At 39.3% G+C, this 27,068-nt stretch overlaps 1 protein-coding gene across 5 annotated transcripts in view; it reads right to left on the reverse strand.

Moving 5' to 3' along the window:
- The window catches only part of nrxn2a (neurexin 2a), a 121,106-nt gene that overhangs the window by 66,218 nt on the left and 27,820 nt on the right, over window positions 1-27,068 (reverse strand). For 2 of the 5 annotated variants that reach the window (XM_042431604.1, XM_042431605.1), the window contains 8 exons: window positions 24,022-24,051; window positions 23,769-23,780; window positions 15,377-15,678; window positions 10,974-11,135; window positions 5,541-5,970; window positions 4,453-4,836; window positions 3,410-3,613; window positions 586-612 (listed from right to left, as the gene is read on the reverse strand). In XM_042431604.1, the coding sequence (XP_042287538.1) occupies window positions 586-612; window positions 3,410-3,613; window positions 4,453-4,836; window positions 5,541-5,970; window positions 10,974-11,135; window positions 15,377-15,678; window positions 23,769-23,780; window positions 24,022-24,051 (1,551 nt within the window). Of the gene's footprint in view, window positions 1-585; window positions 613-3,409; window positions 3,614-4,452; window positions 4,837-5,540; window positions 5,971-10,973; window positions 11,136-15,376; window positions 15,679-17,142; window positions 17,199-23,768; window positions 23,781-24,021; window positions 24,052-27,068 lie in introns of those variants that run through there. The other 3 variants (XM_042431606.1, XM_042431608.1, XM_042431607.1) reach the window with 3 other exon arrangements.

Raw genomic sequence — 27,068 nt, forward strand, 5'->3', positions numbered from 1 at the left:
TCTCACACTCATCTATTGATCAGATATCAGACAAAGCTGCAAGTTCATCTCAGCTCTGCCACCGCAGTGTGATTACCCAGTAACTAAATCAAATTTCTCTCTAAACTGAGACTAAGTGGTGCTTTTCTCATCACAGATAATTGCTGATTGTACATTAGCTGTAACCAATTATCAGTTATGTGAGCAAATTAGTCACAGGCAAATGAATGACAGGCTCATTGGCAGCACAACAACAGACTACTATATATCACATTTTGCTACATTTGATTGTAGCATTATTACCCTGCAATATTGAGAAAATGTCTCATTCAAATTGTTGATTAAATGTGGATTGCATAGAGCAAAAAGATCCAATTATACTCAACCATACCACAACTTGCCACAGTGAAGTCTCATTTTTGTTCTTATCTTTGATGCTTGTGAGCAGGATAACAAGGTAAACAGTAAACAAGGACAATTGTGGAGCAGGAAAAATGTAAGAATTATGTTCTGTGTTATCAGAGAATAGAGCAAGAGGCATATGATCATACCACAGTGCATGTTCTCTAAATCATGGTACAGTAAATAATCATAGGAGACACTTACTGAGATTACAGTCTATCCTGATACAATCTGGTGAGAGAGAGAGTGAGATGGTGAGATTAAAAGAAAAAAAAAGAACAGCACAAAAGAGGAGAATATTTCACATCCTTCAAGGTACATTCTGCAGACAGTTCAGTGCTTTTCAGAGCCCACCATCCGGGGACAGCCTCAAGAGTCTAAACCGCCACTTTCCTCCCCTGTTGTGCACGTAACATTAGAAAAAATGAACAGTGAGTGAAAGGAATACCTCAGCATGTGTCTGGCACTGCTGGAAGTACAAAAGACCAGATCAAAGTTGGGACAATAAGAGTTTTATTCACCATAAAAGTAGAGGTGCACCAGTATTATTTTTAGTGTCGGTATCAGCTCTGATTTGGCTGCTTACAGTCCGTGTCAGCAAATGAATTTGACTGTTTCACAACAGATTTTCGCTCAGATGTGCTTTGGGGTAATACAGTAAACATGTATCCCTGTTAGGAAAATGTACGAAGCAGATAACAAAAACCCAAAAATGGAACCTGTGCTAAATTTGTGTGGAGATTATAATCAAGATTTTAACATGTCAAGCTGAATAAACACTGGTTATCACCCAATGGAGCAGGATGAATTTACCGCAAAGATAGATTAGAAACGGAGGCAGCTGACACTATAACATATTACTGAAATTACATTTTAGTTTTATTAAAATGCCATATTTAGGATAGCCTACGTGCATTAATAAGTTATGCATACATCAATGTGATCGATTAATTTCACTAAATACTATTGAGAAAAGCATGAATGTGTAATTTAAAAAGTTTGATTGGTTCTGTAAAATTGATGCACCTCTACTCAAAGGCCCAAACCGTGATCCATCTTCACTCTTAAACTCAAACTGCTGTTGAAATGATTCAGTCTCCTGCTTGTTCTGCAGGCCTGATGGTAATGCATTTTCCAAGTCAAATACAGAGGAAAAGGGCGATTTGCACAACCTGCAGCCACAATGAACCTTACACTGTGAAAAAAAAAAAAAGACAAGAGCAACACATTCTCTCATGTCTAGAACAGCTAATATTGTCTGACTTCTATTATATTCCAAATATAAATATTCCAGATTTTTCAGCACAAAGAGGAATCACCCACTCATCAGTCATTTGCATGTTTTGAATCACGAAACCAATTTATCCAAGAGTGCATGAATATATTGGTGTAAGTCGTGTGGCTGAGGAGTGCTCTCAAGCTGTCAACCATCACAGAGCAGTGGATACAGACAGCCAGAGACCAGTGATTTTCTGCTGTAGGTGTGTGTGTGTGTGTGTGTGTGTGTGTCCCCATCACTGGCACCCTGTGTTCAGTGAAGCGACACTAAACTGGATAGGCCAGTAAATGCGAGGGGAGGGAACCACAATGGTCACATCTACGGCGTGAGCAGTTTAAGTGGTAATATCTCAGAGTAATGATATAGCTGGTCTCTGACTGCCTTCTCCTTGAACTGCAGACAAGTCATTGAAGGGCTGAAAGAGCCAGGACGGTCAGATGGGACCTGACCACTGGATGAACTGAGAGAGAGAGAGAAAAGGAGAGAAAGATAGAGATAGAGAGAGAGAGACAAGAGAGAGAGCAGAATATCCATACACACCTACAGTTGCTTAAAAAGGCACTAACCCCCTTGAGTTTTTCAATAGCTTTTTGTATTTGAGAAATTACCTCTTCAAACTTTCTACCGTTTAAAGATTTATTTTGGATTTTAGACACACAGTCACTCAATTATTAATATTCAGCTGTGATGTAATGTTGTATTTTATAGTTTTATCCATGGGAACACATGATTGTTCTCTTTCTAGAGTCTAAAAATACATATTTCATTCATATTTCCTCCAGCTTTTCCATTCTACTCCAAAGTAAAAATTAAAAGCAATTGTGTTCAAAGTGTACTGCAATCGTGGGTCCTGGTGGTTTAGTGGTTAAGATGCACATCATACTATAAATGAAATTCCCAGTTTGATGCATGTCATATTGTTCTCTATACTGTACATTGTCACCATGAAATACAGACAAAATGTACCTCCTCTGAGAAAACGTGTGCTTTTATTAGGCTAAAGAAATTGTTAATTTTTGTTGTCATTAAACCCCAAATGATTTAAATGCCATCCATAGATTAAGCACTTTTCATTCTGAAATAAACGATGATAAATGATTTCCCTTTAAAGTAGAACTGATTTGGTAAATGAAACCATTGTTTTATATGAAAGTTCAGGTTTTAATTGGCCATGTATTTTTTAGTTGAAAATTTTCTATAATGGTGAAAGGAATTTTAAATGCCATTTAAATTAAACTAAATAAAAGCAGTATTTCCAGCAGGAAAGGACAAAGAATACAGTATTGTGGGAAATAAGCAGGTTTTGAACTATGTTTTTCATTTTCTGACAGAAGCAATGCCAGTATAGTTGGCAAAAATGGCCAAAATAGAAATATTTGAAACCCTATAACTACATCCCAAACATTAATTCCTATTTCATTGTATTATCTTTGTCATTTGTAACTAACCACACATTCTGTAATTGACTAATTTCGAGTTAACTAGAATTAAATACTCTGAATAAATCTGTCAGAGCCACTTTAGGTCTATGGAAAAATTGCAAAAGAAACAAACAAACAGAAATTACATTAACAGGCAAAAGAATCAAGGGGTGTGCTAATTCTTTTTAAGCAAATGTAGTTATTATGTATGAGGATGGGTATGGAAGAGTCTGAGACGAAACTAATCTCATGAGAACTCTGGCTGAGTGACACATCCTAAAAGGTCAAGTGGGTTATTATCTGCTCGCATTTGTTGCAGCAGCATTACCCAGGTTCACAGTGAGTTTCACTTTGCCTCCATCCAGCTCCAGACGCAGGGTGTCCGCTGACTGTTGAGAGGTGGTGGCCATCAGCAGCCCAAAGGCCCTCTGGGACATGAAGCGCAGGGACACATCCTCGGCCTCTGTGTGTAGCGTCCTTGGCAGCACCACCTTCAGATACATGCTGCCGTCATAACTCACCATGGTGGCATCTGTAGGTTTCAGGAAGAAGTGTTAGCAGATATTGGGTCCCTGAGGGAATCACAACACTAAATTAAACAACACAAAGTGGTGTTTATGGAGTGAAACATGTATTGTATTAAAGCTTAGATTGCAGTTTTCATCAGTTTCACCAGATGGCAGAAAAAGCCTGGAGCATGTGAAGACAGGGGCGAGATTGCAGCAGCAATAAAATTGCTGAAGGATTTATACCCATCATAGTGCAATACAAGGGGGATTTTCATATATCCCTCATAGTATTAACTGCCAATATATCTGCGTAATTTGGCCTCTGTGAGAAAATCATCTGCATAGAAAATGCAGAGTGATCCAGGCCAATGAAGCAGCACCGCATTTCTAATGAAAGACTCATAGCACTGGCAGCCTCATGGTACTGACAATTCATTAATGAATCACTATACAGTAGGAAGTACTGCAATTTACTTTTGAATGGCTTAAATGAAAAACAACATCGTTCTTCATTGTTCTTTCATTGCCACCTAGACTGCCTTGTGGATGTGTGAGTGTGAGGAGTATTATTTAGTTGAAGCGTGGCTCTCATTTGAATAGATATATCATTATAGAGCATACAGATGATCATACTGTAATTGCAAATGAAATTATTATTGTTTGGGAGGCATGAGTATTAAAGGCTGATAATGAATTTTCTTTCTATCTCCATTTTTTTTATTTGTGCAGGCACTTTCCAGCCACTACGCAGCTAAGTTAATAAATAAAATACTGGCCAAAGTGTGTTAAAAGCTTTACAGCAGCATTTTAAAATCATCCTCATCCTCCCCATCCACCACCATCCCTCATCACAAACCCTTACCCGTCTCACAGTTGGGACCTAGGTAGCCACTACCGTTACAGTCACAAATGTGGCGGTTCCAGCCTTCTCTGCAGTGTCCACCGTTGGCACATGTGTCTCTGGCACACCTGATATGAGTCTCTCTGGTGCAGAAGCTGCTGACACCTGTGGCGCTCTGAACCTCGGCCAGTCTCCACAGGTTACGGCTCTGTCCGTCAATGAAGAGGTCCCGCACGCAGCCCACGTAGCCGAGGCCAAGGGACGCTGTCCATACCTCAGGGGGGAGCATGACGGCTTGGCGATCCTCAGGTAAGCCTCCAAGATACATGTCCCCATCTAGGTCAAGTATCTCACTGCCTTCATTAGCAGAAAACGGGATGCTCTGGCTGTTCACAGAGATAAAGCCTGTAGGGCAGGCATTAGCAGTGAGTCAGCTTGTCCTTATACAATGTTTTTGTTGCAGAAAATGAAGACAGGTGTGTGTGGGTTGTGCTAAGTAAGAAGTGGGAACAAACTGAGATTGAGGAAGTGGGCACTACAGTCCCTGCTTATTGTGTGGATAAAGAAACTGTACTGCCATTCCTAAGGAGTTGATTTTGTGAGCAAAGAAGAAGCTAAAACTAAAAGTTGCTTTGGAAAAGTGAAGAATCAACACTGACAAATCTGCTTTGCCATATTATCCTGCTCGAGTGGGAAGGAAATAGAAGGGAATGTATTAAAATAGAATAATAGAAATGTGAGGCTAGATAGAAGGAACTGTGTATATATTTTTTGGATTCCACTAATAAGGCAGACATTTGGATTGTACTAATAGGGCAGACTGTTTAATTGGCCACTTGTGAAAATAGGTTAACACAGATTTCAAAATGTCATACATTGATTACAGCAACGAAAAATATCATTGTAATTAAAACCTATTGCATATGCATGGGTGTTTCACTGCAGTGAATAAATGGCAAGAGCTTGCCAATGTGACTGTATCCATGCTGGCATATGGCAATTTCACAGCTTGGAACTCTTTATACTCCACAGCTAAAACCAGAGAAACACATTAACAGAAGCAGACAGGAGGCTTCCCCTGTCTTCACAAATACACATGATTCTCTTACCGTTGCGTCCTTTCCTCTGGAAGTCCACATGGCACCACTCGCCATCATCAAGCCTCTTGTTACTGGCTTTAATCTTGATGCTGCCTGAGCCCATATCCATGACTAGGTAGAGAAATCCATCCAGTAACTCTATGGCGAAGAAGTCTGCCCGGGGCTTCCTGTCAGGCTGCGTACCCAGCAGATTGCCATGGCTGAACAGCAGCAGGCCGCTGGGCTCTGTGGTGCGGAAGTCAAAAGATATGGCGCCCGTCTTTTTTGTGTTCCACCTGGGCAATGTCAAGTAGGCAGACGGCGTGTCGAAGGTGACCGGCTCCAGGGCTTCAACATTCTCACAGCTGAATATCAGGTCACCATGGATACTGATCTTAGGGTCTCGCTGTTCAGCCAGCCGTGACAGTTCCAGTCTAAACTCATTATTCTTGTAAACCACCTAATAAATGAGAGAGATGTCGTGGTGAGATGACAGCTGGAGAGAGCAATATATTCAGTGCAAACCTTGAATATTACTCATCAATAAATGCAAGAAATCAATAAGATACAGCAGTGCTCACAAGGACATGCGGCAGAAAACGCGTCAAATCATCATGTGGGCTCAGAGCTGAGAATAGAAAATGTCCTGATGATTTCATTTACAGAGTTGCGTCAAATAAACCGACGTCTTCACTTATACAGATGTAGAGGCATTTGACGCATTAATGAGAGAAAAATCCATCACATTCTGTTTCACTGAATTTGTTCCTGTCTTACGCTGTGTATCCATGCAGAGATCAGAGACGCATGTACAACTGAACACATTGTATTTACTCTGACTCAAAAGCTGACAGACATTCTTCATCATCACACCGAGAAACTGCATGGTTTTTGATGTACAATTTCCCAATTAGAAAACAAGAAGGCAGAGATAGTTGATGCTTGTGGAAACGGGGAATGGATTTAGATTTAGATGCAAATGTAAACATTTACATTTTAGACATTTAGCTGACTCACTTGGGAACGCACAATGGGTCCGACAGGAGAATAATCTTGAATTCGGAGCGGAATAATCCCAGACAAAGCACCCACACAATGACAAACATTTATATGTGTTTACACAAAGTAAACTGAGATCAAGTCAGGCAGATGAAGTGGGTGGAAGAGAGGTGGACTGTATCCTTTGCAAGCACAACACGCAAATTATTATTTAAGGGGGTACATTTAGTAAACATAGGGGGCTTACACTTGAGTATTCATTTACACTGCTGATGCAGAAGCAGCTAAAAAAAAATCAGATTTTGCACTCTGGCTGTAGTGAATGTACAATAGACCTCCCTCAGCCTTGGAAGAAAGTCTGGTGATTGATTTCACTCAGAAACTGAGTGAAATACAAAATACCTTTTAAAGATATTTACTTATACTAAATACAAGAGATATACAATTTAAACTAAAAGCATATTTCCATAGGATGCCTGTGATAGCTTATTTATGCCTTCATTGTCTTATTTTCTGGATTCATCAATATGCACAGCAGGAGACAAAAATCCTTGTCTCATTTCATATCAATTGTAAGTCACCCAGAGCCTACTGTTATCTGCCACATCACTCTGCAACCAGTCACCGCCTGAGGTGACACACCACACTACACAGTGGACTAACAGCGGAGCTGAGAGGCAATTTGAGCCAATATCACACTTCACACTGTCTCAGTGTGACTAATTAAGCAGTGAAATCAGATGGTGAAACTGACCATCGAGAAATGAGTGTAATAGGCAATTTTTAAATAGGAAGACAGTCAATCAGGACAGTCACTTAAAGCAGAAGAGGTGTATTAGCAGTTATATGCAGGCATTGTTTACAACTACGGACACCACAAGTAACAAAAAATGCATAGATGGCTACAAAAAGGCACACTGTGACCTCTGCAGGGCTGTTATATAAGCAAAAGGACAATACAGGAAGTGGAATCCTATTTCACCAATTCAGACGCTTGTTGTATGTGACAAGGATTACAGAGTATCCCAAAACACAAGAACAAAGCCTTTTTGGTGTCTATTGACAAAGCCCTCACGTCCTTTATGCTCACAAACTGAAGAATAACAGCAGTCTGAAAATGAAGACCTTTTCTGCTGCTAACAGCAGTGTGAACACATTCTTCATAACCAAATTGGGTACAATCTTTGAAGCATTAAAGAAGAGGAACCTAATGATCCGGTGTGGGATATCCTGTGGGCACATATACTGCAGACCAATAAACTGGTGACTTCAAAGACAAATTCATCTCTCCTTGCTAGTTGTTGAAGTTGTGACATTCATCTGAAAGTGGCCATTATTTTCCCTGTACCTGATGAACCTGATGGCCTCTACCTAGCAGCACTCACATCTATTATCATGTAACGTCTAGAGACATTAGTCATGGCCCAAACTCTCCATGTTCAATAAAATAAGACAGATTCAAGACAGGTATGCCCCTAAATAGATCCACTGCTTATACAATAAATATTTCATCCACTTCTCACTTTTCTTTCCCACCTGGATTAAGATTAATATGTATGTGTGAATTCTCTCCATTCACCACAGTGGTGTATTCCTCTACTTCATCACCAAGCTCAGAGCTCTGGCTTGGACTGACCTGACTCTGAACTGGGCTCCTGGATTTCCTGGCAGGCTGATCTCTTTTGATCAGCTCTGCCTCTGCCACCGCTCGTCCTCATTACTAGGACTTTTTGGGTTTGTCATCCTGTCTTCACGACTCTTTATCCTGTCATGTTCTCCCTGCATGCCTGCAGTACATCTGTATGACTACGCACAGCCGTAGTAGGTCTAAACACCACCACCAGTTACCGCCCACAGAGCGGAGGTTGCAGCTTGGCAGCTACGCTAGGACATTAACCTGTCCATAAATAACATCACATTTTCATTTCAGTCTATTCACGCTGCACGTAATTATATAGACACTCCATTTAAAAATCATCCTGAAAATGCTCAGCTTAAAAATGTTGATGTTACTTTATTAACAAATACTGAACCAGTATAACACTATACCGTAACAAAATTAATTTAAAATATGTCTGTGCTGGAGAATTTAATGGACAAAATTAAATAGCTGATTGTGTGGACTATGAAATGAAAAGTAATAGCCTACGACATATTTAAACAAGACCGGTTGTACTTAGGTAGCGGTGCTTTAAGCAAAATGCTAACATTGGCATGCTAACATACTCACAATGACACTTAGTGCTGTTTAGCAGGTAATATTTGCCAGGTTCTAGATCTTAATTTAGCCTGTTAGCATGCTAACATTTGCTACTTAGAGCTTAACAGTACAGAAGTACAGCTGAGTTGATAGGAATATGTCGTTAGTTCTGCAGGTATGGTCATAAACCAAAGGCCAATTGAAATTTTGACCTGATTGTGGCGCTAGATGAATAGTCAGGAGATCACCAAAGTCATTAGAATTTATCCTCTGTACAACAATAATCTGTAGCATATTTCACTGCGATCCATCCAACAGCTGGTGAGACATTTAAGACAACCACAAATGTCTCACCCCCATGGTAGCGCAAGTCATTAGGACACATCAGTTTGGAACCATGGATGTCTGTACAAATGGGAGCAGTGCATTGACGCAACGGGAGCGCCAATGCAGGGGGTCAAAACATTGCAGGGTTGAACCAGATTCAAACTTTTGCTGCAACTAGACGTCATCCGGCAAGCCGATGCATTGGCCAATAAAGTGCATATTCCTGGTGGATTACTGTAACGTGAATGCCGTATTTGACTGTTTACCTCGTGATTGTTGCAATGCAAGATAAAATGGTTGTCTGTAACTCCAACTGGACTTCCTGGATCATTTCATTGTCTCACTGGTACCTTAAACAACATGCCCCCAAAAACACAGCCCCTTGTATTGTTTTAATGCAGGGTTTTCGGTCTGAATGCAACCTTAAGCTAGTTCACTGAATAAGGGAAACTTTGACCTGACAGTGGTCTTTGAATGTCTTTCATGGCAGTTCACCCATAGTTGTCAAGATATTTGGTTGTGAATCACAAATGTCAATGGTGACACTACAGGAAAAGTCAGGGGATTACCAAAGTCAGAATGATTTATTCACTGAGGGCCATGAATATCTGTAAAAAATGTCATGATGAGATATTTTACTCTTCTATATTTTTATGACATGAGAAATCTGAAACACAGATTACTTCTTGTGGACACAAAAACAAGATTTCAGTACTCCTCCGTACTGTAAATACATTCTGTCACAGCACAAAACTGGATGCTTTGTGGTTTGGACTATTCAGGCATGCTAGACTGAATAAGAAAACTGGCACTGAAAAAGAAATCTCTCACAGTAATGAAGCTTTGCATAGTTCTGGCAGAGCACTGAAGTCGGGCACAAAGTCTCCAACAATATTGAAATAAATCACCAATCTACTTTTAACAAGACAATACGACAGTCTGTATAATCTGCTGAGCTCTTGCCCTCACACACGATTCAGCTGACGTTTGTTATGCTGTGCTCAAAACCTGCTGCTGCTGCTGCTGCTGCTGTTACTCGGTCAGAATTTTCTACTTTGTTTGCCTCGTGTATTTTGTGTGTCCCATATCTAAGTGGTGTGTTTGTTCTGTCCTGGGTGCATTGTACTCCCTGCTGAATCTTATGCTACTGGTTTCAATGGGGATCAAGCAGAGCCTAACAAAAGTTTGTAGGTATTTATGCAAGAAATGGTCCATATCCTTTGACGCAAGTATTTCCAACAGTAAACAGTAAACTTATTTGTTTGAGTTGGGTATTGACTCCAAAAAAATATGAATACCCCCATCTGACACCCAGATGCCCAAGCTATTACTTTCCACTTCACTACTTTAAAATCAAACCATTGCCTATTTCAGCCATGTCTCCTCCTAATCCTTCCTTGGTGAGGGAGCCTTTCTCTTCCTTTAAGTGCACATAGCACATCATTTGCTTTTTATGAGACTGCTCACTTCATTAAAAATTTGTGAGGCTGGACTGAAATTGAGCATTTACCCATAATTCACTGCTTTGTCTATACTAATTCTAATGCTGAGTACATGATCTTAACTTGCTTGCTCAGGATAATCAATGTGACAGGTACAGGCCATAGTTAGAAAGCTTCAAAAATGTGGAAATGAAAACTGAGTTAAGACTATGTTTCTGGAATGAACATGAAAAAATGCATCTGTTTCTTATGTATATTGGTTCTGCTTTCTCCAAGGGATTCCCGCAGGAAATTTATAAATGAACAGCGCCGCCTCTTAGCTAAATGTTTCTCCTTCAAACACCCTACAACAGGAGAATCAATACAAATGTGAGAGCTGATTTTCTATACGCACAACATGCTCCGCTTATAGGAAGGGGTAGTGCTATCTAAGGAGGGCAGGATAGTATTTCTAGTCCTCTGCCTGCCTGAGATCGAGGTCAAAGCTGTACTCACATCTTTCAGACAGCCCATGAAGTTGTTGCTGACCGGGGAGCCTGGCAGGTCAGCTGTGTTCAGGCTGCCCCCTATGTAGAAGAGATCGTCGGAGCCCAGCATGGTGTAGTCCTCCTGAGTGTAGCCAGTGGTGGTGAGAATCCCGTCCACCAAGATAGTCACCTAGAGGAACCATTATATGGGGAGTGAGGAAAATAAATGACAAGACATGGAGAGATTTCATGTCAAACAGAAAGAACCGGCCTAATTATTTCATGCTTCTTTTCTTTATTCTAGTTGAGATTGCCTTAGTGTTGGATCTTGAAGGCAATTACAAGAACAGCTTTGAGGGGTTCACTAATCTCAGCTGCCTGAAACAGATCCCTGTTTCTGATATATTAGCAGGATTGCAGTGGAGTCAATATACCATAAATATTTCTTCCACTGATATTTTGGCACCAAAGCAGTATGAATGCTACAGTATACTCAATTAATTTGAGATTAAGGATATCAAGATAGCAAGCTACATCACTTGTATATTGACAGCAACAAAACAAGATTATTCTCCTATCAGCCCCATCTGTACACAGAGACAAAGGAAATGAATGACTGAATAGGGCTATAGAGTAAGAAAATGATATGCTTGTTGCCATGACAATAAGCCTACAGTTAGCATGTATTCCTGCATGAATGTAACAGCGCCCACTTTGGGGTGATCAATCAAAACAATTTCAATTTCTTTGTGGGAGGGGAAAAAAATCAATTCTCAGGAAAATCTAGAGTGAAAAGCTGATAGTTCTTTTGAAAACCATCCTGCCTGTGATAAACTGCATTTACTGTAAGGTTAAAAATGAAAAATGACTCCAACAAGGCAGCGGACATGCATGTTCAAAATTTCAACTGATTGTTCTGATGCTTTAGGCCAAAACACAGTGATTTTATAAATGCTGAACATGAGTGAATAGATGTCATTCATTAAAATGTTTGTCAAAAATCAAGCTAATAGTTGTAGTTCAAGTATCACAGACTTTATGTTCAATATAAGGAAACTGCCAGGAAAACAGCCCCTATACCTTCACTGTACACATTGTAGTTGACTTGTAATGTCAAAATACAGGTTTTAATGATTTATAGCACTGAATTTGGAATTATAATTTTTCCTTTATAATTCTCATGGTGTATGGGGGAACGATAAGTATCCTATAGATAAAAACGCAATCATTTTTATTAAAAGAGAAAGATGAGAGTTCAGAGGAGGTAATTCACAGAGAGACACTGAGCTACAATCCGGGGTACTAATAAGTTAACAACTGTGCCACCAGGTTCAACAGACCTTGACTTAAGGAGATAAGAGTAGCAAAGTGGTGTGACCTCATCCAGAACAAATTAATCATGATCACCCAGCCAGGTCTTGGTAAGCATGCAAAAATAAAAATAATTTAAAATGATTGAGTGATCTGATTTTTAAAAGCCTTTAGAAGCATTTAAAGTCTACACAGAGCATGGCTTAACTTTCTATGGTGACTGTTCTGTGAAATCACTGGTATGTTGAAAGCAAGAGGATAAAACACAAAATAATGACCTGACGCGGTATGTTCAGGTGTCAGATCTCTAAAATGAGGTCCTGCCTCACCATTCTGTGGTATACTGGCAGATATCGATTTCTGTCTATCTCGTGATGAAGCCTTCGGTATCTTTGGCTTGGACATTGGACAACAGCGGGGCACAACTGTGGGTTGATGATACTGCACATCAAGAAGAGCCAGAATGTGCTTTCATATCTGGAAATTGATTAATACTCCTTTGTCTTTTACTCAGCAACGTCTACAAAAGCCCGACCCAGTTCTAACAGTGGGTATTACACCATATCCGTACACCCCATAGATAGTTGCTTTAATAGCATTTCAAAATCAAAAGTAAGAGATGAAAGTGTTCACAGGTAATTATTGAATAAAACAAAAACGTTATTAATTAGAAGCGCAAGCCTGAGAGGCACAGTGCTGGCTGATACACTTTGAGACCTCTCTCATATTACTTATCATAATTTCTCCAGGATTTCTTCACAGGCAGTGTTATGCAGAGCTGATGAAAATGTAACATATATTAACATATATTAATAATTACGACTGTTTAAAAGAACAGTACAGAAAAACAACAGACAGAACAACATCATATCATATCATATGGATCATATGTGTGCATGTTAGTACACAAATATGATTGATTGTGTGTGTACTGTACAGGCCTATAAATATGTAGATGCATCATTAACAAGGGTCAGAAAAGGAAAGAGAATGAGCAGCAATCAGTTTGCCTGTGACAAATGGAGAGAGAGATAGTAATAGGGGGAATTCTAGCCTGAAAAGCACCACCAGATCTAATAAAATGTTTCCACCAGCACTCTCCCGGGAGTTAAAGTTCCCCCTATCTACATGTCAGTGAGGTAACTTATCTGAGGGGAAAGCAATTTACACAGGGATCAAATGCATGGCTGAAAGCATAGGTGACATTGTAAGCATTGGATTGCCGCTCCTCTGGAAACCAGGGTAAGGAAATAGATGTGGAGGAGGATGCAAGATAGGTTCAGAATATATTGGTGATGATAAGACAGTTAGATACAAAATTATTCCTACTGTAGCACAGAGAAATACATTGCACAAGGCAAAACACATTGTAAAGACACACATTTAGTAAAGTTATGGTTCAGGTAAATTTACTAAGTCATACTTAAAAAAAAGCCGAAACCTCCTTTTGCTTTCAGAAGCCCAATTTTCTTAAGGTTTCAGTATTGTGCTAGAAATGATCCGCAGGGATCCTGTTGGACTCAGTGGTGCGACTTGTCGCCTACACATTTTTAAATGCACATTTATGGTAGGAATGTAACATTGCACCTCAGCCCAAAGGAGCTCTGCTTGAGCAGATACAATTTTTGTGCTTCAAGATATTGCACATGCTTCCCCACTATGTGCCAAGTGCTTTGGCAGACTGAATCACAAAAGACAAAAGCAGTTTTGGAACAACGTGCCAACACACTGAGTTACTGCTCCAAAAATATTTATTAAGCACAGCTATGACATTTTAACATTGCCATCATCACGTATACAATATCTGATGAAGATGTTAAATGAATAGGTCAGAACATATTAGCTGTGCTGAAAGAGGGAGCACTGACTTAGCATGCATGCACATATTTCTGAAACTGACATTAGTTGCCAAAATTTTTTTGTTTTTCATGTGTTTGCATGAGCAAGAAGACTTGAGAGGCTTATATATACTCTATCCAGTGGTTTAAATTAAAGATGCATGACATGATTTGGCTTATTAGGGGACAGATCTCTGAAGTGTTAGCAAACAATTTCTTACACACCCACAGAAATGAGCAACATAAGCATTCAGAGTTGTGTTTAGACTAGTCATTTAATTCAATTTAATTAAATTTGTCTTAATATAGAAAAATCTTCATTAGTGGAGCTTTAAGGTATTGTATGTTGGCAGTATTTATAGAATGACTGCAGTCATAGAAGGAAAGCTAGTGGGGTAATATTTAATGTAACAGACACATCCTGGCAGTCTGTAGATTAGTTTGGTAATTCAGCACTGTGTCTATTGGACAATGTTAATGAATATGAAACCTTAGGGCTGAGTTGTACTTGGCTGGAGTACAGTACAGTGGGTACAGTAGTACAATGTCGGACACATGCAAAGGCATTATACATGCTGCTTCTAGCATGACCCCTCGAATACTGCTGCAATATTGCATCCATGGCTACAGACACAATTTTTCTTTGAATAACCTATTTAAGTGGAGTTTATCAGAATCTGAAAAATCTGTATGACAATTATTGTTCTGTGAAGAATAGAATGATGGACATTTCTGTATGAGCTGAGTCTTTCTTTCAAAAGGGTAAAAAAGACCTTTACATCAATCTTGTGGTGCAGAAAAAAAAAAACAAGTTGCTGATTTTAAAAAGACTCAGTAATTTCCACCAAAGCAATCTGTTTCATGAGAAAGAGGGCAATGACCTAATATGAGCCTGTAATATCTTCCAGAACGTAGGAAATGGGAGATTTGGAGTCCAGCAGAGCAGAAATATTCAACAGAAACCAACACAGTATTTGTTAGTGTTTACACTCATGGTGGATTTCAGTAGCTAAACCCTTATCACAAGGGACTCATATTACCTTGACCTCATAAGAATTTGATCCAAATGTTAATCATACTATATACATATTATGTTAACCTGAAAGATACATTTTCAATTATGGTATAAGTTGACTTCACTGTATACAGTAATTGGTTTCTCTTTGACATACTGTACATGATATTAGGTCCTTACTGCCAGCTCTTGACATAATCAAGTAAAAAGTGCCTTACTCCTGTGAACTAAAGACATGTAAACCATGGGCAGTGGATGTATACACACCTGGCGGAGGTTGCGTGTCACTCGAACATCATGCCAGACGTTGTCGTTGAACTTTCCACTGGCAGGTTCCACCAGAGCCTCGAAAGCACCAGAGCCCAGGTTGATGACCAGCCACAGAGCACCATTCCTCAGGGACAGGTTGACATAGTCTGCTGACTTCCCTGTATGAAGCAGCAGGCCGTTCCTCTGCAGGGTACGGAAGGACAGTGTGATCTCATCCAAACTGCTCTGAATGGGCGTCTGGGACAGGTTGTAGCTGAAGTACTCATTGCCTTTGAAGGTGGCCACTGACTCCTCCTGCCCTATGAGGGGAGGAGAAACATCTTAGATTATGCTTCCAGTCTTCAGGCTCAAGTTTGACTTATCTACTACACAGTATGCTCACTACTCTAGTGACATGTTGAGATAGAGTAAGGCTTTGGTGAGTGAAACAAGGCTAAAATGAGTAGAAAGTACACAGTGCAATATTCTTCAACAAGTATTTCGCTATTACCAAAACTGACTTGAACAGAACATGTATTTCTGGAGTTCTTTTCATACGATCTCTGTATATCCTGATGGAAGAATGTATTGTCGATGTTTGAACACATGATTCTGTGTGTAGTTTTCACATTAAAGGGTACTGGTGATATTCTATATTTTTCTTACTGTCAACAAATCCCATGAAAAACCAAAACCAGCAATAACTTGTTCCTACTAACAAGCATTCTCTGTGTAGCCAAAGCCTAAAGTAGCTTATTCCTCTGTTCCATAACCTCCATTGTTGTAATAAATCTATTAAAAACACAGTAATGAACCACATGGTAGCTGAAAACAGTCTGTAACTATTTACTCCTGTATGAGTAATGTTTGCTAAAAACTACATTATCCAGCTGTTTTCAGAAGTTATTTGGTCTTTGAAAAAATAAAAATAAATATTAGTGATCTGTTTTTAAAGAGTTTTCAGTGGGAGAAAATTGGTTTGGGGCTGAGACCCACTGACAGGGTAGGGAGGTACTGATGGACTAACATATTGTTGTGGTCTTTTCATGCAATTTGTTGACAATAAGAAAATAATAGAATAATACAGGCCTTATCCTTTATTCAACAGTGACATTTTTAAAATGTCAATGTAAATGTGTCAGGCTTGGCTAAACATCTAATTTACGACCCTTGTAAAAGATTGTCCATTGAACATGTTAAATATACAGTAAAACCTAATGGCTCAAACAATTTCCCCAACTGTTCCAGCTTTAACTGGAGCAGATGGAGGATGTTAGTCTTTGTCTGCTTCATCGTTTCTTGGAAGTCCAAGTTAGCAAAAATAACTTTTCACAAGCTGCACTAAGAACCCTATCAATGCAGTTTTAGTGTCAAAACATCTCTGTACATAATACAAAATCATTTTTGATGTTCCAGTTCATCCAAAAATGATGATATTAATTGTTGCACCTTACACAAGATAAAACTTTTGATTTGTTAAGGTTTTTGACAGTTATTGCCAAAGACAACATGTAAAATTGTTATCTTTATAAGACTGATGTAAGATTTTAAATAAATTAATAAATTAATACTAGATAGATAGATAGATAGATAGATAGATAGATAGATAGATAGATAGATAGATAAATTTACACAAGGGCTCTTACTCACATGACAACACATATCTATATATGATACCATCTTCAATACCTTATATGCAAATAATTAATAGTTTTGGAAAATCAAAACTATTTAGAAGTTATAAATCTTGAGACTTTATTCAAAAGTGAAGACGTGAAAAAAACCTGGTCGCAGACAGCAAACTGTTGAAACTGACACCACAGCGGTCAAAGCTCGTCCTGCTTTGTGTTACAAGTTGTTCCAGGGTTGTCACATTTGACATTAAACCACTGTTTTACAATGACCTGCAAGAATGATGTTGAATATTATATAAAACAGTTCTTGAACTCACGAGTTGGCTGTTTCCAACCCAATCGTCAGAACAAAACGTTGGCATTGTACGTTTCTGCAAACTACGGATACGTTAAATGTTTGTGTTTCCATGTTGGCCATTATCATTTGAATAATGATGTTTTATGATGTGTCAATGGTTTGGTTAGGTTTAGGCACAAAAAGATCATGGTTTGGGTTAAAATGAAAAAAAAAAAAAAGGCTGGGCATTGGTTTCGAGGTGGTCTTGAACCGTGCTCTCTGCTGATTTCCAACTTTCTTCCAACAAACTTCCTAACCATCCACCTAACCCTCCTCCTCCTAATAAGAAAGTCAGCTCACATAGATCTCATGTGAACTACGTCACTTTAGAAATGTTGATATGATATGTATTCTAGAAATGCTGATAGGATACGTATTGTTGAAATGTTAATATGCTACGTATTACACATGTTGAAACATAGATATTCAATGTATCTGTGGTTTGCAGAAACGTACAATGCCAACGTTTTATTCTGGTGACCAGGCTGCTGTTTCATGCCAGTATAGACACCCCTTCCTTTGCTTCTTTGCAAGATGCAGCTTCGAAGCTACTGAGCAAGCTGTTTCAAGCTGGAGGGATAAGCTGACCCTTAAGCCTATATTTATTTGTACAGTAAATGTCGGCTTCTGAACTCTGGGGCCAATTTAAGCCAGCAGGACTGGTGGTCTCACTACTCTGTATTGTCTCAGCAGTAGGTGTAACAAAGGAGAACGGTGTGCACACTGTTAGGCTCCAAATAAATAGTTTAATTTTCTTTTTCTCTTTTCAAGGCAACGTTTCGATCTACATGATCTTCCCCAGGCAAGTGTGAAAGAGAAAAAAGGCATTTCTTGTAGAGGCAGTAATCAACTTAAATCACTATCACCTGCTGGTCAGTGAGCAGCAGGGAAAAACACCATGATGGTGATCACAGTACCCCAGAGAAAAGAAATACCAGAAAAAACAGAATTTGAAAATATCATGAGCAAACAGTGCTATATATTGGTGTATATATATATATATATATATATATATATATATATATATATATATACACATACATACATACATACATATATGTCCAAAAAAATACCAAATCTGCAGTCATTGCAAATATGCATAACCTATTGGTAAAATCTGATTCATAATTTACAATTTAATACATGTAGTCATCAATCAATCACAGGAAAGGTTTCAAATCAAAATACATATTAAGACCCTTTGGGGTGCCAAGTGAAGTGGGGTGCCAATCCTTTCCCCCCCGATTTATACAGTATTTATACAGTATTTTGCCTTTTGGCCCTTTACACAGTATTAGAAGTATTAGAGAACTGTAACACTATTTTGTACACTTGCTGCATACTTTTACAATGCTATTGTATCACAACCTTACATTTTTATTATATTGTTTAAACATTCTTTTCTCTATATTTTCTCTATTAGATTGTGTTTTTACCTGTTGGGGTGTGATACAAATATTCCCCCCTCTTAATGAAATTTGTGAGATATTTAAATTGTATTTTTTTTTTCTTCTGGTTTTTCTGGTGTTTTTTTTTCTGGGGTACTGTGATTGTCATCTTGTGGTGTTTTTCCCTGCTGCTTGCTGACCAGCAGGTGATAGTGATTTGAGTTGATTACTGCCTCTACAAGAAATGCCTTTTTTCTCTTTCACACTTGCCTGAGGAAGATCATGAAGATTGAAAAGTTGCCTTGAAAAGAGAAGAAGAGAACTGAACTATTTATTTCGATCCTAACAGTGTGCAGACCGTTCTCCTTTGTGCCTTGCAGTGGAATATTTTTCGTCTTGCACCTGAATATTTTTGTCTGGATGTGCGCACACTTGGTCCCTCTTCAGCAGTAGGGGTGTCACGATTCTCCAGATCCACAATTTGATTAGACTTTTGATTTTAAGGTCACGATTCGATTTTTTTTTTTCCCCAGCACTGACAACTATGCCATTGTTAGACTACTGAGTTTTGATTTGTAAAGATGAACAGATCATTAGTTTTATGCCCTAGCAGCTTTCATTTACATTGACAAATTCTTCTTTAAAAAGATAGACTGCATGGTATCAGGTGTGATATAACTGCCATATTTTTGGGGAATGTATCACACTAAGATCATATGATCAAATTTAAATAATTTATTTCAAAAAGTAATAACGATGACTTATGTCACATGTCAATTGGGAACAAACTGTTAAAAAAACAAAAAGAAAAGCCACTAGATGGCAGAAGGGTACTCTACAACAACAGCTTGGCTTTTTGCACTTTTTAGTCCCTGCGCATTCGTCTCACAGCCGGCTGAACATAGAGAACAATGTTATCAGTCAATGACATTGTTCGAGCTCGGAGGATGGCTCGTTTTGGTGAAAATTAGGTTGTTGCTTGTACTTTACAACAGTAGGAGAGAGATGTTGTTTGTGTTTTAACAACAAGTTGAGGTTCAAATCTGTCAATATATTTTCAACTTTACCAAATGTGTGTAGCACAGGCTACCAGCTGTAGTTTTTCGATGACGCGTTTGTTTTCCAGTTCTGTTGTTTCTCTCTCATCTCCAACTCTGGCAGTGGCCATGGTATCTCAAAAAATAATGCAGCTGCAGGTTACCGGTAAGCTAAGCTGTGTCGTCTTTGAAATGTTGTTTTTTTTCTTCAGTTGCAAAAGTACTGGGAGAATCACCGATCCTGCTTTTGATTTCAAAATCGAAACGCTCATTTAGATTGATTTTCGATTTAGAATCAAAGTCATGACACCCCTATTCAGCAGTGTAGTTACTCAACTACTGAGCTGACAGGAGCTTGTTAAGCTATTGTTTTTGAGCCTAAATGTGAAGTTTGGCATTTGACTGATGTTTTAGGTGAAATATAAAATCTAGTGGTTGAGAAAAAAAGATTATGGGACACCAGAGGTATTCTTTCTTAATTTAGCCATTTAATCATCAGTCTTCTAATATCTGAGAAAGGCTTCTTCATTATAGATCAGTCTAAATAACAAGAGGATTTGCATCATATCCTGTGCACATCCTTTCCAATCTCCACAAACATCTTTCATTCCCAGCTTTTTTAACAGCATATGACCCTGAAGCCTTTTTGAAGGTCTTTGAGGGATCAATGGAAGTGTGTGGGTGGCTGGGAAGTCAGCAGGCCATATCTCTGCTTTCCTGCTTACTTAGGAGGTGGTCCATTGTCTGCAGCTACAGTGTTTACCAGCTTGTGAAGAAGGACACTGGCTGTGTTTGCCCTAACACTTGACAGACTTTGGCACTAACTAAGAGAAATGCTGCTAAAGACAATGGCTGCAGTCAGACATATGCACCTATGAGATGCTGATGGGACTGTTCAGCACCTTATGCATGCTGCATAACTGACTGATTGATTATATTTGTGGATTATCAGGACTAACACAAAAAAACAAAAATCCAAGGGATAACATGTTAAATGAAAACATGGTCCCATAAAAGGTACAGTCTACCTGGGCTGCAGCTATAAGACCATCGCTCCATGCAAATGGATGCCCACAATGGCAGAAAAAGAAAACACTGGCACCAACAATGTCTACATGTCTTTCCTGCCTGTCTTCTCATTGCCCCTCCTCTCTCTATCTCTTTCTTACAATACATCATCCAAACTCATATCTCCTTGCACTCCAGTGGTTTGAAACTATAAAGGGTCCATCTAAATTCAAGATACAAATACTAGTGAATCCTTCTAGAGGGGGGCTGCTCGAGGCTGATTCAATGAAGTGTGCAGCTTCAAAATATGGAGGAAGCTACAGCATCCTGGGCACCACTGAACATTGGAGAAATTATCTTTCAGATAGCTACTGTAATAGCAGCCATTGTTGTCCCTGTGCCCATGTCCAAACAAAATCTGTAAAGGCACTGCCAAGAGCTATACATTAGCTGCTAACTGACACAGCGTGAGGCACATTAAACACTGTAGAGAAAGAGGGTTTTGCCATCAGGTGGGAAGACATCACCTGCTATTACTTCCTATTAGCCCACCTGTTTTAGTCTCTGTTACAATTACACTATGCTGCAGTGGCTGCACCACATGAAAAATGCCAACATGTGGATTGCTCATTAATATTAAGGTTTACAGCTGATTAATTTCAAAGTGGTCCATAAGCCCTAGGCACAGATGGCAGTTGCTGACTTCGTCTCTGCTGCTGTGGGGCGGGGGAGTCAGTTTTCGGCTGGATGCACCCCAACCTAAATCAGGCGGTGTGGGCATGTGGGTGGCAGGGCAGCAGTTGACCATTGGTCTGGAGGCAGGGAGATGCATGAGCACTCTAGGTGGTCAGTGAGCCACACCTGCGCCTGGATAATCTCACTATTTACAGTATATCTGTATCTCAGCACAGGCTGGCAAATAATTTGGGAACTGAAGCACATACACAATTTCCTGAAGCATGCAAAAAGCTATTAATTCATTTATAGACTGTGGGCCTCTTCCCAGAGAGGGACAAGAGTAATGTGTATTTGATTTCAAATAATTTGTGGCCAAATAAATACACATCAAATCAGAACACTCTATCAAGGATGTCCTTGGGCTAAAAGCTGGATCACTGTCAAAGTTAATAACAAATGTATGTTATGAAATTTAATGGTATAATAAAACTTGTTTCATGTATATCCCATGCAGTCAGATGTACAGTGCTTTGTTACTAACTGTAGCTGTGCTACGCCTGAGTATTGCTTGGAGGGTTATCTCCGTAAATCTTCATTCCACAATCAATTACCAACTTCTTCTTCTTATTGATGCATGAAATGGAGCAATTACATTTAGGCCTCATTTCATGACAAATCACGTTGTGGTTGGCCTTTAGGACACACTTACTGTGTAACTCACTAAATATTTGATATGGCAGCGTTATTCTAATACAGCAGTCATGTTAATCTTTGTACAGTTGAGGCAGTAGCAGCTTACGGTTATCAGACTGCATTGTTCTGTCAGCATAGTACCATGTGTCAGTTTAGGAGCTTAAATTGATCAATTTTTTTTGGCTTTGAAAAGACTGATAACTGCTTTTGAACAAGTTTGTCCCAGAGCGGGTAACCACAGAATTGAGACCCTAATCTATGATATCATAGGCATGTACCGCCTCAAGCTGCGTTATTTATAGTGGGTGAAAAACTTGGGTATTCATCATGAGGGGTATTTGCTCAAGCCATTTCATCTACTGGAAATTTATCGATATTATATATGTTGATATTATATATCTTAAAGGCTGCATTGCAGTAAAGAAATGTAATTTTCTGAACTTACCAGACTGTTCTAGCTATTATTTGTCTTTACCCACTTAGTCATTATATCCGCATTAGCATGTAATCAGTTTTACACCAGAAATGTACATGAGAACACTCAGCTGGATAACTCCACACACTGCTTTTTCTATCATCCCAGATTTGTGGGAATAACATAATTCACAGACGACATACAAAGCTATTTCAGAAATATAATGATGTCTTATAGCAATAACATATATATACTTTTCAGCATTGATTGAGTTGAAAAAAAAAAAACAGAAGCTGGTGAATGAATGTCGCTAGTCCCTATGAACCTGTAAAAAAAAGTCACTAATACAATAGTACAAAAACAAAACAAATATGCTTTTTTGGATCAGATCAGTCATTTCATGAAAACTGTTCAGGATGTTTATCTTCTTCTATCTTCAAGAGATTATTTATTCTCTAAAAAATAACATTTTGCTGATGAGAAAAATGAGGACTTGAGCAGTGTGTTAGTGTGAGTGGGTCATTGAAGTGAAGTCTTTATATTTAGAGGCAACACTGATTGCCATGGAGACCGGATGGTGACTTTTATCTGAATTTCACAGCACGCGGCAGAAAACACAAAGCATAAATAAAGCAAACCTTATGTAAGTCAATGCTACCCATGCTATTCAGTCAAAATGTACTTGTTGTATAAATGTCCAAATATTTTACCTACAGCATCAGATGAATGTTTTTTCCTCAAAGGTTTTACTTCACAGTACTGTGGTTTCAATGCAGTCTTCTTCAGAAAGCTCATAAAACTGATTTCATTTTAAAAAGCTTGCAAAATGATATATCTTAGCCTTGTGTCCATTCCAGTATATTCAATACATTAGCAGTGAAGTAACTACCGCAGTGTAGAAACCATTTGAAGGCAATGTCATTTGCAACCCACCAATGATCATAACCAGCACAAAGATCAGAATTTTGAGAGGTCAGTAATACATTTTTACTGTATGAAAATCAAAATTATGTATATAACAGCAAAAGAAATTCCTCTGTTTGTGTATGCTTCTGAGGATTTTAACAGGAAAAATCGATGAACTGCTTTCTGTGCAGACCCGAGAGACATCTTTGGCAAGAGATACCTTCATTTTTTATTCTTGACATCGGTTTATTCCCTTTGAAAATACCATGAAACCCAACCGAAGAGAAGCTACAGTATGAGCATAGGTGGATTACCTTGGTGAAAAACTGCAGAGGTCAAAGGTGATGTTCCAGTAGCTCAGTCAGTGGTCAGGACAAGGGTTTGACGGACAAAAATTGAGTGAGTAGTGAGCATAACATGACAGGAAGCAAAAATGAATAGGCAAGTATATGAGAAAAGAGGAGAGGAAATATTAGTGCAGCACAGTTAACTAAAATGATCTCAGGGGAAGGGAAATGTTTTGATCAGGTGGGCTGGGAAGGAAAAGCAAACCAATAGACCCCATACCTTGGCGGTTTAACATCAGGTGCGCCAGACCTTGAGGGAAAGAACAGAAAAAAGGATACGAAAAACAGGAAGTTCATAAAGAGGTTCGGGAAAACAAAAGCATTGTCACAATGTTGGACTGCAGTTTGTGACAGACATCCTGGGGTAGGTACGGATGTCAAAGTTCAAACTAAAATATAAAAGGGAAATCAAACTAAAAACGGACAGACATCTCAAGGGAGGAGAGGGAAGGCAAGGAAAGAAAAAAAACATCTTGATTGGTGCAACCCTTACAGGCAGTTGCTCACAAAGATGCTTTTTTTCCAAATGGAACACATACTGTATGTTTACTTGATGTAGACAGCGTTTGAGATGTATTAGCTATACATAAAATCTGCTTTCCATTGCAAGAGTGGTAACACTACTTTAGTTTTATGATCTCTTAAAGCATCTCCACCTCTCTGTGCACTGTTATTTGCATGTAAGTGCACAGCCAAAGCCTATTTAACCTTCTATATGGCAGTGTTTTATAAGAGGGCAGCACTGACACCACTCCTTATCCACTAAATCTGAGGCGGCTATCACTCTATTTCACACAGGATTTAACATCGGCTCAACAGGTTTAGAAGGTGGAGCCTTGGAAACGCCACTGTTATAGTAGACATCATGCAACAACCATTATGTGACAGGTCAGCCAGCAATGATCTGCCACATCTAACCTTGTGATTTTGGAAGAAAAGAAGCAGGACGGAGCTGCGACCTGATGCTGCACTGCGTTAAAGCTTCACTGACTGTGAACCATCATAAAGCCGGTCAGGCAAAAATTTTTAAAAAAAGCCACATCCCATCTTCATATTCTTTCATGTAGAGGGCGGAGGGGTGAGCCCAATGCAACAATTGCAGTGCTGAACACAGGGGATAACTGCATTAGCCAACACATACAGGACTCAGTGGTGTAACACTTTACACAGTGAGACAAACAGTGAACTCCAAACTAAATGTAACATGGCACACCCTTGGACTGCTGATAATTACAGTATTGGGATACTTACTGTTTCAGATCCCAGGTCTGTCTGTTTAATGGGATCAACACCAGAACAAAAAGCTTGCGAGGCATATTGGATATCATATGATTTGCAAGTTCCTCAAAGCAAAAATAAAAGCTATAGTAAAACAACAACAACAAAAAAACCAAACAGCAACCTATAAATCACATGATATTGCTGAGCAATTGCAGGTGACGGTGTATAAAAGTCCAGCTGGTCGGCCAGCATGCACTGCAGTGATCAAAGCCAAATTCGATTTTAGTTTGGTGTACACCGCCCGCCTAAGTCTTTCAATCCTACATCTTTGTCGTGTCCTAAGCACAGACACGAGGAAACACACACAAACATACCTCAGTAGGTCAGCCTGGCAGAGATTATATGGCATACTTCACCTGCTTTTCTTGCCAAAAAGGAGATGGGGATTGTGACAATGCAACACTTCTGCTGAGCACATGAGCTCCACTGTGCCAGCCAACAACAGCTCTCATCAGTGCATCAGCACTCTTAAGACTCTCATAAAGCAAGTAACTCTCTCATATTCCAGTCCCAGTTCAGTCATTAGGTAAAACCTCATGAAGGGGCAAGTCGCTGTTCCACTGAACAAGGCTGTTCATGCTGCAGCTCTTGGTGTGGAATGTACGATTACCCACGAGTGTCCCTGCCTGCCAACACGAAGGCTTCTGATACACTGATCAGCCTCTGCTTAAACAGGATTCACCTACAACCCTGTCCAGATACTGTAGCATACAAAGAGCTACTGTATGCTCCCCCAAGGTGGCTGTGTATTGCATATGACAAGCCAACATATGCACTAGGCATACAAAATGCCCACTCTCCTCTCATCACAACTCAGGCGATCTCATTTTCACCAGAGGTACTAAGATTTGACTGGACTGGAGCTCAAGCATCATTTTATTCTGGTGTCTGTATCCTCTACCCATCCCTCAGTTATAATAAACAATGGCAAGAAGGGGCTACGAGGAAAGTTTATCATTGACACTGACAAAGACACACCCATCAATGTCAGGTTGTAAACCACCTCTGAGCGAGGCAACAGGAAGAATATCTGATAAAAGCTCCAAGCTGTGTATTGTGTACAGCACCCCATCACCCAAAAAGATACCTCATGGATGTGAACCATGGAGACTGAAGGTCCACATTCAGCTGTCATTATCTATGAGGGTGAGGGTGAGGGTTTGTCTTGGTAGAAACAGCCAGAAAGCTGAAAGCTAGCACTTAAACAAGTCTTGCCCTCCACTCTGGTGAAGACTGTGAAACTGGAGATAGGAGCTTTGACCCAAAGATGTTGCAGCAATACTGACTCCACACACTTCAAAATTTTGTCGAGCACTGGAGTGAAGAAAACTGACCTGCATCCTTGACTAGTGCATCCCTGACTGATGGAGACTAAAGCTGGCTTTGACCAAAACAGACCAGAACAGCACTTGACTTGACTACTTTATGTAGTCATTTGAGAAACTTAAGAAAGGTGGATGAGGAGTGGTGTATTGTATAGGGGCAGCCACCCAATGAATATGCTTATCCTACTTGGCTGAGCCTTACATCCAAATCTCAGTGTGTGGAAATGCAGAGATAAATGGCTCGACCTGTTAGACTCCCATTAGCGAGGGAAAGCCTGTATGAAAATAAACCGCCCTTCCTACCAGTAATCTACTCGTTTTCTATTTTTAAATAAAAGGCAACCTAAACAGCTGATGGAAGCTTATTTTATTAAAATATTAACGTGATGCTTTTAGGATCCTTTTGATTTATTATAGCACTGTATCTCAGTGTATTAGAAATAAATAAAAAACTCCTTCAAAAACCTACTATTCCAGTCAGTGCTGTTGGGAATCTGAATATCGCCTTTGATGAATTGATCATTTCATTTTTTTTATGACACTCCATTAAGGACTGTGTTTACCTTACATACAGATGCCTCTATTCATCTACATCTGTTGCCTGTGAGTAAATCTATACTGAATCCTACAATGCCAAAAACTGCTGCTGAATGACTATTTG

Source organism: Thunnus maccoyii, chromosome 13, assembly GCF_910596095.1.
Source record: "Thunnus maccoyii chromosome 13, fThuMac1.1, whole genome shotgun sequence".
NCBI classification, from domain to species: Eukaryota; Metazoa; Chordata; class Actinopteri; order Scombriformes; family Scombridae; genus Thunnus; species Thunnus maccoyii.